The sequence below is a fragment of the Phanerochaete carnosa genome, assembly GCF_000300595.1.
Source record: "Phanerochaete carnosa HHB-10118-sp unplaced genomic scaffold PHACAscaffold_11, whole genome shotgun sequence".
Lineage (NCBI taxonomy): Eukaryota > Fungi > Basidiomycota > Agaricomycetes > Polyporales > Phanerochaetaceae > Phanerochaete > Phanerochaete carnosa.
The window spans coordinates 691,353-702,858 of NW_006767638.1; the positions used below are offsets into that span (position 1 = coordinate 691,353).

The following is an 11,506-nucleotide window of genomic DNA, read 5'->3' on the forward strand; positions in this document are numbered from 1 at the left end:
TCGTGGCTGAATGCATTGGTGCCGGTGTCTCGTCAGGGGGCATCCTGCGTCGAGGCGCGCAGGAAAGTCGGCCGCCCATACGACCTCTGTGCTGACGTGCCACCGCTCAGTACGGGCCGGGAGAGCATCCGAGTCGTGGGGTGAAGCTGGAGAGGAAAGGCAGACTATACCGGTAGAGTGCGTACTACGCCTAGCACCCGCGCGCCCCTTGTTATTCCGCTCAAGGCTTTGACTCCAAGCACTCGGCGAGCATGTGCAAGCGAGATGTCGGCGGACTTGTGCCGCAAGAAACAGGGTCGCAGCGCGACCATTGCGCGTGTTTTCGCGTAGCCACGTATGGTGAGAACTCAGTAGAGAGCTGCTCGTCGAGTCGAAAGCAAGGGGGTGACGTGGGGACACCCGCCCCTTCGTCGGCGAAAGCGGGGAGCGCCCGAACACCGTGACCACACGCATCTCCTGCCGCTTTGCTTGGTAACAATGCTTAATATTCTAGGACATAACATAGGAGGCATACAGTAGTACACGTATTCGAGAGTTATTACACTATCTGTATCAACGTCCGAGGTAATGAATAAAAAGTGCTGCAAGAAACCTCAACTGAATAAGCAGGGCATGCGAAGGATAAAACTCGAACGAGTACTATAGGTGAGAAAAGACGTGCATGGTGCCTGGATGCATGTGAGCGAGACCAAAGCCAGCCCGTGGCCGTCGCCTTTCAGTCGAGTGCGTCTCCCGAACCTGAGGGAGAAATCGCAGGGGAGTGCCAAGCCTTTCTGTCATACGGGGTGGCATTTATACTCGGCGTGCGATCCCTGCAGGTGTCTCTGCGGCTCCTCCTCTCTTTCTCCGCGCAGGCTGGCGGCCGACCGCGATGACTGCTCGACGGAGCGCCTTCCGGCCGCCTACGCGTGCCGCCCCGCGGCGCTCACCCGACGCTCCGCCGACCATCGCTACCGAGCTTCATCGCTTTCAACACACCCGACCCCGGGTCATCGAAGCATGCTTCGTCGCGTGAGCGTTTCCGACCGGGAGAGAGGCAATGAGGCGATGATGATCCACTCGGGAGGCCGTACGGCACTCTACTCGAGGTGGTTGATGAGACGGAATTCGACGCAGCGCGAGAAGTCGTGGGTGTAGGCAGTCCGAGGGGCAGTGAAGAGTGTGGCGATTGTTGGGTCGTGGATGAGGCGAGGAACTCAAGCCAATCGTTACTGACCGTGCCTGCTGGCACCGTCCGTAACGAAGGTGAGTAAACGAGTGGCTATATGCGCCGCGGAGGAGACGTACCATCGAGCTGTGTTGTGCCCTGTGATGAACTTGGCCATTCGAAAGGGACGTCCGTTGTCGTCGAGGCAGTGCTGTTTAGCAGGTCCATCAACATGTTCGTAGTTTGCGGACCCGGTCGCGAGCCAAACACCCCGTTCATCCCTCCGCCGCCACCAAAAGACCCGCTGCCTTGCTGACCTGGTCCCGAGTACCCGAGCGATGGCCGTGGTCGCGATGACGGGAACTCGAAGCCAGAGGATGACGAAAAGGCATCCATGGGTAGGCCGACGTTGCTTGGGAATGGCAGCCCGAGATCACTCTGCGATTGTCGCTGCTGTTGTTGTTGTTGTTGTTGTTGTTGTTGTTGCTGCTGCTGCTGTTGCCGTTGCTGCTGTGGTGATTGCTGCGAAGGAAGCGACGTTGCGTGTGCGGTGGGCGGGAAGGTGTTGAGATCGACGTTGAGCCGGTAAGGGAATGCCATGCCCGGCGGCGGCGCAAGCGAATTCTCGAGACGCGGGCGCTTTTGCGGCTGCTGGCTGATAGGTGGGATGGGCAACGACAATGGCATCGAGATGCCGCTGCTAGGCAAGCTCATGCTGCCCGCTCGTGAGGCACTCGAGTTGCGCTCGTTGGAGACGGGAAGAATCGGAACGCCGTTTATTTGCGAGGTTGAGCCCATGCGGCTGGTGCTACCACGGAAGCTCATGTCGAGCGAGGCCCTGGAAGCATCGTGCGGCACGCTCTGCGCAGGCCGTATGGGGATATTGCCGTGAGGACCGCCATTCGTGTGTGAAGAGCTTGTCTTGACATTGCTCTGCGAGACAGGCTTCTCCTTCTTGACACGGGAGCCGTCGTCGTCTTCGGCGTCCTCGTCGTCATCGGCAGGTTCGTCGTTCTTGTTATTTGAGAAGTCGGCAGGAGTCTTCAAGTCCCGCTCGCCGTCAAACTGTAGAGTGCAAGATTAGACGATGCTAGGGCGAGGCGAGAGGCGGCGTACGTGGAGGTGACGCTGCACCATAGCGTCGACATCTCCGGAGCAGTACTGGTACAGCTTCACATGATGGCCAGGACGCTCTTCTGTTGACGGTACCGGCGATGAGGGATGGACGTTATATATAGAAGAGCCATGTGCGAGTAAGACAGGTTAGCCCTCAATGGCTTGCAAAAATACGCGAAAAGAAAATCGCACCGAAAATAATGACTGCTACATCGACCGAACACAAGACGCCAAGTTCGTAGGCTTTCTTGAAAAGACCGTTCTTGCGCTGTGCATGGATTGGTGAGACCACGAAGGACGAGAGCAAGGAGGCAGCGAAGCGAGTATCGAGTGGCGATCAGGCAGCGATGCCAAGCCAAAGCCAGCTCAAAAATAGCAATCGCCTGCGGCTCTGGTTGGACCAAGCTTGCACTCTACTTACCTTGAGGAAAGTCACCGACCGGTTACGTTCGTGCTGCACAACGCCGAAATGAAAAGTCAGATTATGGTACAACAGCCGGAACAGGGGGCGAGCCAGCAGGGCGGTCCTCCTCCGACGCAGGCCTCGGGTCCCGTCCTGCTACACGCCCACCGCACACGCAGCGGCAACAGGATGGTAACAGGTACGCACAGTGATAGGCTGGATCTCAATCTTGCGGCGACCCATGGTTGCTGGTTCCTGCGCTTGTCGTCGACGACTGTGGTGAAGGTGGGTGGTGGGAGTCGGGCGCTAATAGGTCGACGTGGTAGCTGATGGGGCTTTGGCCGTGGGCTGGAGGCGACGGCGGGTGAATGTCCTCCCTGGTTTTGTACGGGAAAGCAGTGCTGCTAGGCGCAGGCAGGGATGCAGGTAGGCGGGGCACGGGGGGGTGTGAGGACGGAGAAATGGAAACGGTGCCGTCGTTCACAAGCCGTCTTTTGAGTAGTCCGGAGGGGATCACCAGCCGGCTCCTCGGGAGACTGGCGAATGTGAAGACGTCTCGTCCGCCACAAACGGGATCCAGGCAAGATTCGGTTTGTGACTGTCTTTTCCACTCAAGCAGAGCCCAGACGCCGTGGACAGAAGCTGCGGGACAAGGTGCACACCTCCCATACGGGACACATCTCCGCAGATTTATTCCACCCGTTTGCAGCTGCAAGCGACGTACACACGAGCATACACCACCCTTTTTTCGCCGCAGCAAACTTCCTTCTCTGGACGACTTCCGGTACACTCGGTCCCTTTAGCCCTGAGGAAGCAGACCCAGCTAGCGTCTCATTTCAAACCAAGCCCGCACAACGACCAGTATCCGCGTACGAAACATCAGCAATTTCGCGATCTCGACCGTCCAGTTTCATCTCTTATTTTTTTACTCCGATGCCCGCTCGGCCTCTCTCGGAGTTCTCCATTCCCCCCAGAGGGAAGACGTCATACCGTCATCGACAGCTCACGCTCTCGCGGCCGACTGTGCTCGGGATTTGCAGCGCACACCCGGTCTGCTTCGATGAGTGTCCCGCCTTCCTCCGTTGTGGTCCCACAGAGGCGATTTCGACCCACTAGTGACCCGCCCGACGCAGCACCATCGCCTTGCGGCCGCGAAGCATTCCTTGGTCTCCGGCCCCTGGACTGTGCGAGACCTTTGAGGCATCTTACGTCCGCACAATCTCAAACCAGGGCGCGTTCTCACAGTCAACAGAGGCGCGTGTCTAACGAGCGACGGCAACGCAGCACGCAACACGCTCTGCTGTCTTGAACCGTCGTTTCTGCATCCAAATGCGAACGCGAACAATGAGACGCTGTCTGCCGCATCAGAGACCCTAAGAGCAAAACCCAAAACGCCAAGACTGTCGGGGTCAACGAGGAATCCCAATCAGCATCCCGCGTGCCTCTTGTTTCATTGGCTACCCGACGATCTGCTTCAGCGATCAGCTGCTGCCTTTCGGCGCCCCTATGCCAACCCTGCTTAGCGTAATCGAAGAGGTCTCATTTGCCCATATCCATTCATTTCGCCCTCATATGCACAAAGGTTGCTTAGGGTTTTCCATGCCGCCGCCGCTCCCGGCGGCAACGCCCTCTCAGGCGCTTCGCACATGCGCCGTCCCTGATCACCGGAGCCGAGCGATAGATGACGTTCCGAAGACGGATCAGAGTGAAGGCGCACCGAATGCCGAGATGCCGAACGGGCCGGTGCGAGCTGAGACGTTCTGGACTCGAAATTCGAAGAGGCGCGAGGCTGTCGGGGGCTCGGGTCCAGAGGCGGCATCCCCGTACATCACGAGGGGCGTCGGGAGGACATGTTTCTGCAGTTGCGGTGAGCTATTCACCCTAATTTTTTTCCGTCATTTGTTCGACGGCGGAGACCCTTGGAGACCTTTCCTTGCCTTGCGGGACCTCCTAAATGCCGTGTGTGCTTTCACATGACGGCTGCTCGCCACCGCGGATTTGTGCGAGCATGCGAAACGCTCGTCACCCGCGAAATGGTCGTCTAGGCTTGTGTAACGGGCCGTTGGCCCATCCGCGAGGTGCGCCGGACGCAGCCCTCCGCAGACATTTGATGTTTGACGGCAATGAGGTCACTTGCTGTCACTTGATATGCGATGCCATCCGATCCTTGCGCCCAACGACGGGCATTCAGACGTCGCGAAGCGTCACGTAGAGCTGTGAACAATACGAAGAAATATACAACGCCCTGCGATACATGACATCATGCGCGCGTTAAACCGTGCCTCTTTCCGTGACTCGGAGGCATCAGTCATGGTATCGAATGCTGGGAACACACTAAGCTATGCCGTTTCGCGCACTGGTATCGCACCGCGATACGTAACACGTTCGCAACGATCCCAGCCTCGTCCCGTAGTGGGAAGCTCGGCGGCTGTCAGGTTCCCAGGACCGCAGCGCTTAGAAACAACCTTCGGTGGCGGAACTCAGCTCACTCGTGCATAGCGATGCTGGCCCGCGGGCGTCATGACTAGGGGTATGAAGCGATAACCGCCCGTTTGCCTTCCTCGAGCCTGTGTAGTACACAACGAGCCCAGAACATATGTCGGAGTACGGGGCGAGGGGCCGAATGCTCGCGATGCGAAGCCTGGCTGAGAGCGGCAAGATCTGATCCCCGGTATATCCACCGACGCACCAGTCGGACTTTACTCGATCAGGCAAGTGTCATACTACCATCTTGCGTATCCGTCTAGAGTGATCCGCCCCTCCAGTTCCCAAGTTCGAGGGGTCGTGGGGGACAGAGATGAGAACAATGCCTGATTTCCGCCGTGCATCTTTCGCCCCGACGTTCCGACATGACCGACAAGAGGGGATACCCAATGCACCTCCTTGCAGTGCTCAATGACAGCCAGCCGCGCTGGGGTCATTCGCCATACCACCAGCATTACTCGTGATGCCCCTCTCATTACGCCGATGGATGTGCTGGTCGACCATATACTGACATCCCTGAGGTGATCAGAGCAGTGCGCGTAGCTTTCATCGCGGTCTCGATCGTCTAGGCTGGTGACAGCCGTGGGGGCATTCGCAACTACGGCCCGAGGTCTTGAGCTTTCCTCCGGGAGCAGCGACCGCGAAGGTGTGGCGCAGGCTCTTCATCCGCACCGCCGCACAATTAGTCGCTTTGCGCCGTATTCTATACCCTTTGGGGCCCGTTTTGTGTTCTCACAGGCGGAGGCGTGCCTCAGGACCGCGGCCCATCTCCGTTCTCCGTCAGAGCGGCGTTAGCGTTCCTCGCCCGCGTGGCATTAGCTCTCCCTCTCCGATGGTGACGTCTGCGGGGTCGCTGTGGCCTCGGTCCTTGGTCTGATAAATGTCTCCATAATGCGCCCGCGGGGCGCAGCCTGAGGCTGAGACAATGTCGTCAGCTCGCGGACATTTGTCACCCCGCGAGCTGGGACCCTTTCCAACGAAGCCAGCTAGGGTAGGAAACACCGCCACCGCGTCGCCACACGCGTGCAATACGCCTCCTCCTCCTCCCTGCACAGTGCTGCATACGCCTGGTCGTCCCGCGCCGGCGAATGCTCCCTCGATCGCCCAAACCTTGGACGCGCCCGCTGGCACCCTCCGCGAGCGCTCCTGTGATCCGGGGCGAGAGTGGCCATGAAGGGCGAGGCACGGACGCCTATCCCCCGACGCGAGGACCGCGCTATCCCCAATGGCCTAGGGACGCACCGCAGATTCCCGCAAATACCAGGCCGCACTGCTTCGGCACAATTGGCGCAAGGTACCGACCCTCTGGATCTCTCGGCTTGGCCTCCCTCTCTCGCGGGACTACGTAAGTGCAGGGAGCGTCCGGAGGGACGTCCTCCTTCCTCTGCCTCCCCACCGCCCGCCGTCGTCGTCTGCGCCACTTGGGAGCTCGGGACGGCGGCGGCGCAAGGTTGAGGCACAGGCGGGGCGGAGCGGCGGTCGGCGGTCGGCCGCTCCTCCGACGCGTAGTAGCTACCGGCTCTGCCGCCTAGCTAGAAGCTCGCGTAATCGCCAAGTGCGTTTTTCAGTCCTTTCGTAACATGTGCGTATTTCACACCAGTCTCTTACAGTGCTTTGCCTGCCTCTCCGGTGCGGAGTACGTTGCGTACGCGGAGCAGCGACCGCATTTTTCACTCCAGTCAGCTTATTCGAAATTTCCTGCTCCTCCGGACCTCCCACCTCGCACACCTTGCGCTCGCTGTTGTCGCAAGCGGGCGATACGCACGACCGCTCGCGCGTAGCGCATTGTCGCCACCAGAGGACACGACAGGTTACATGATTCGCAGTGCTCGTGTGTCATCTTTTTCCAGGCTGGGAAGCACTGTGGCACAAGTACGCTGTTAGGATATTCGACGTCGATTCTAGGTTTTACTCCTCCGAGCGCTTAGAAAGGTCCGTCTTTCCTAGTTCGCGGGTTACTCAATATTGGCGTGCTGCAGCGCGGTTCATTTCTACGAGCGTCTGGAGCGCATCGTCCGCGTGCTGCGCATCTACAGGTGCAAGTTCTTCGTTAACCTTCTTTGTACACCCAAAATGCTTATGAGCTTCTCTGGATCTCTCTTTTCGAAGGCAGCAGATGGCAACCAGTCACTTGATGCTGGGCAGCATGCACGTCCGCTGTGGTCAATTAAGAGAGGCGCTATGCAAGCCACCTTTCGCGTGGCGTCGCTATTTTTAGCGTGCGCGGCGAGCATCCAAGCGGCTTTTCTTATCCTCCAACGCGTTCGTAGAGCAGCCACGACTCGAACAAGCGTACGCCGTCAGGGTCGTGCCACATCTTTTGATCAAGCCACCCTGCCGGTTACCCGCCGCTTTGGCAAGCGCCGGCGGGAGACATCACGCACATCGCATATTTGAGACAGCGAGGAAAGGCAGCCTCATGTCCTCTATACCTTTATTAGCTGATTCAGACAGTTTCTAGACTCCTGGGGGATTCAGCGTACCGACCATCCACATACCCTCGGTACGCGTTCCTGCGCTATCGAGTGGCTAGCCCTGGGCATGGCGCATTAGAAAACCGCCCGGGTGTTGCAGGTGTCTCGGGTTAAATGATATGGCTTGGCTTGGCTCGGGCGCTGTTGAGACTTGTCTCGGAGGTGTTATCACAACACAGTCTAAACCCAAGAATCGCACAACGAAGAGTCAGGGCTGATATGATGGCTTGAACTAGTCTCTGGCACCAAACAGTCTCTATCTCAAGACTGCTCGGCAACACTGGAAGAGCGCCGCATAAAAAGCATCTGGATGTCGGACAAGAGAGCTCAAGGGTCCCCTAGTCTCCTGCACTCCAGTTCTCGACTCACCATGCTTGCTCGCTCCGTCTCGTGTCTTGTGCTGGTGGCGTTTGCAGCCGTGGCGCAAGCAGCACCACGAGATTTCGCTGCGCAGCAGCCGATCCGCACGCCGATCCGCGCGCTGAACGACAGCCAGATATCGGCTTTCCGTCCATACGCCTTCTACGCGAGTGCCGGCTACTGCTCGCCCCCAACCACACTCCAGTGGGACTGTGGGACCAATTGCGAAGCGACCCCCAGTTTCATCCCTGTTGCTTCTGGCGGAGATAGCGACAATGTGCAGTTCTGTACGGCACCGTTTCGGTTTTGTTTTCCGAGGCTGTTCGCTGACGATCGGCCGGCTTTGCTTGTCAGGGTACGTGGGATACGATCCGAGCCTCAAGACGGTCATCATCTCCCACCAGGGTACCAAATTCGATGAGATGTGCGTGATTCTTTCTCGTTATCTTTGCCTTGTCTGCTAACGCCTTTCCATAGCGAACCTGTGCTGACCGATGTTGATATAGTGATGACAACTCTGCGTCCTTCTTTGTTTCCCGGAATCAGCCCTTTGGTTGAAGTCCATAGCGGCTTCGCGGATGCGCAGTCAAAGTAAGATCGTCGATCTCAGTCTAAATATAACATATGCTCAGCAGGCTATTCTTGTCTCACAGGGCAGCAAGGCAAGTGCTGGCCGCAGTCCAAACGTCCCTCTCGTTGTACGGTGCAAAGCAGGTCACCATGGTCGGTCACTCGCTCGGCCAGTTCATGCCAGTTCATGCCGATATTCTCCCCATGTTTACCTCGTGATTTTCTCCAGGCGCCGCGATTGCACTTCTCGATTCCGTGTTCCTTCCCAAGCACATCTCCGGCGTAAGCTTCAAGACCGTGGTATACGGCTTGCCGAGGGTGAGTTCTCTCGTGCCTTAACACGCTCTGTAGTCATGGCCGCCGCTTCTGATACGGGCAATCACTTTAAACGCAGGTTGGGAACCAGCATTTCGCTGACTATGTGGACGCGCATGTCACCTTGACACACATCAACAACGAGCAGGATCCGGTCCCGATCTTGCCTGGCATGTACCTCGGCTTCGTGCACCCCTCTGGCGAAGTGCACATCCAGGACTCGGGCATGTGGCTACAATGTCCCGGTGCGTCTTTTGTGACTCTCGGTGCCGACGGGAGCATCTAACGCGTTTTGGCGGCTCCAGGTCAAGACAATCCGAGCACAGAGTGCATCGTCGGCGACGTTCCTGAGTTCGGGGACGGCAATGTGACTGATCACGATGGTCCCTATGACGGCGTCGAGATGGGCTGCTAAGATTGCGCACTCTCTCTGCCTTCACCGAAGCAGTGGATACGAAAGTTACGAAAGCTAAGGTCATTTATTTTTAGGCATTCTCGCATGGTGGAGCACAACTATGGGCCCGCTATTTTTGTCTCTCTCTGAGCTGCTATCTATAGCCCTGAAACTTTGACGATGACACGAGGATACGAGCCTCATGGCCCTCGGCCTGAACGGGCCTTTAGCGCTCTAGCGCTCTCCATGTCTGGACACGAACGACGTCGCACCTGCTGCGCAACAATCTCTTGAAAACAAAGCGAACCTCGCAGTCGAGGGCGGACATGAACTATATCTCCATAGCATGAAATATCTCCCTGGTTAATTAATCTGCGCCTTCTCCCGCCTGTGCATTGCCCACAGTGCTCGTACCGTTGCTTCCTGACTGGTTGGCTCCGCCAGAGTTCGTGATCTGGGTGCCGTTATTGATCACCGTGCCACCGCGAGACGACCCTGCACTGCCTGAGCTCTCTGTGCCATTCCTTCCGTGTCCTGTTCGACTTCCACCGACGATAATTGAGTCTGGCCCCAGATGACGAGTGTGATTGATCCGGACTGGACCAGGGCCCATGATAATGGTGCGGTTCCCAACGTGCATTGGGTGGAACGCTATGCGGGTGTCGCTGCACTTCAGCGTGAAAGCTACGCACCAACAGATCTGGACTCACGAGTGGACTGATTGCCATCGTCTTCGTTGCGTAACGCACGCCCCTGGAGCATTATCGCCAAAGCCTCATGGCTTGCGTCTTTGGCCGAAGGACGGACAGCGTATGGAGAGCCCACGCCACTCTTCTCGAAATCTTCGGCTTTCAGGATGTTGCGCGAGGGCACCGAGAGGTAAAGGGGTGACGCGAACACCGAGAGCGCAGTCGCGGAGAGGGCGACCGCAGCGAGCGTGAGTCGGAGCATGGTGGTCTTGCGTGCGCTGGAGAGTAGGGACGGCGAAAATGTTGTATATGGGGGGTCGAATGAATACGCCCCTCGAGATATGGGCAGTGTCCTGTCTCTGTCCCTGCCTCAAACCGTCGATCCCGCTGGTACCTCTTCCACTTCGAGCCGTCCCGCCTCTAGAATGGGGCGGATGCAGACGTGTCGCGCCACCATTCCGACATCCGACGTGCCTGGAAAGAGCACGCGAAGAGCCGGACGACGCATGTCTTCCCGGAATACCAGATATGTAACTCGACTTGTATTGGACACTGGACTGGCAACCAACTGCTCACGAGCTGGCTCAAAATTGGGCTACGACGATCCCAGGTATGGGCTCAGCCGACTGTTTGAGCTTGATGATAAGTGACAGCTCTCACGAGTGCTCAGGGTTTCTGCGGGGCTCCTTATCAGGTGTTCCGTGGGGGTGCGATCCTCCGCGTGTGCATCGCGGGGGCAGAGAGTACCGAGCCGCGCGATCGTACTCATAGCATTGCGAATTTGACGAAGGTGTGGATGACCCTTATTCAGTCACCCATTTTGAGGATAGGGGTCCGAGATGCGTCTAGAACCTTCAAATTTACCTGTCTATCCGAGGAGCAGTAGAACTCCCGTAGGAGACGCACGCAAGATGGAAGTGGTTAGTAGTATGACGGATTGTGAATGATTACAGCGCGGGCTAGGAGATCTGCGCGGGATTTTTTGTTTCTTTTCACTTACCAATAGTATGGAATGCTGTACATGTCATTTTTGAAGGGCCACGAAGCTTCGAAGGGACATAAATGTAGACCCGGAGATGAGAACGAAAAGCGGCAGGACTTGAATGAAGACGGTCAACGTCAACGTGAAGACCGAGATGGGCGTCCATCTGTGTTTGCTCTTGTTAGATCCAGAGGCTGTTGGACAACAGAGCCAAATAGAGCAAGTTCTCAGGCTCCGTCTCTCGACTTACCTGCTACTCTCAGCCCCCAGGAACTTTCACATCAGGTACAGTATCCTGTATCAAGTCCCCGCCGCACGAAGCTAGGCTCTTCTAAACGCCTCAATGAAAAGCTAGCTGTTGATCAACTTATAAATCATGCTGAGTCTGGTTCGCACGCTTGAGGTCCAAGTTGGGTTTCGAGTTAATCCCGTGCATGCCTGTACCCTTGGCACGTATCATGATGCACGATGTCCGAATCGGTCGCTATTATTTAGCCTCGTCTGTATATGGATAAAAGGGCCTGGCTTCGACTGGCTTCGACGGATCGGCCGCACGATTGAAACACAGCCGA

At 57.3% G+C, this 11,506-nt stretch overlaps 2 protein-coding genes across 2 annotated transcripts; one reads left to right on the forward strand and one right to left on the reverse strand.

The window, feature by feature from the left end:
• Positions 1-2,068: 2,068 nt before the first annotated feature.
• PHACADRAFT_58963 (uncharacterized protein) lies at positions 2,069-2,909 on the reverse strand (the record flags this gene model as incomplete). Its single annotated transcript, XM_007400762.1, has 5 exons — positions 2,069-2,212; positions 2,264-2,343; positions 2,456-2,531; positions 2,685-2,717; positions 2,874-2,909. Coding segments are annotated over 5 exons (369 nt in total), but the record flags the coding sequence as incomplete, so codon positions are not given.
• Positions 2,910-7,969: 5,060 nt separating this feature from the next.
• PHACADRAFT_213468 (uncharacterized protein) lies at positions 7,970-10,044 on the forward strand. Its single transcript, XM_007400763.1, has 7 exons — positions 7,970-8,271; positions 8,339-8,408; positions 8,462-8,575; positions 8,638-8,711; positions 8,784-8,872; positions 8,949-9,114; positions 9,175-10,044. The coding sequence occupies exons 1-7, from the start codon at positions 7,995-7,997 to the stop codon at positions 9,282-9,284; spliced, it is 900 nt and encodes a 299-aa protein (XP_007400825.1). The 5' UTR covers positions 7,970-7,994; the 3' UTR covers positions 9,285-10,044.
• Positions 10,045-11,506: the final 1,462 nt, after the last annotated feature.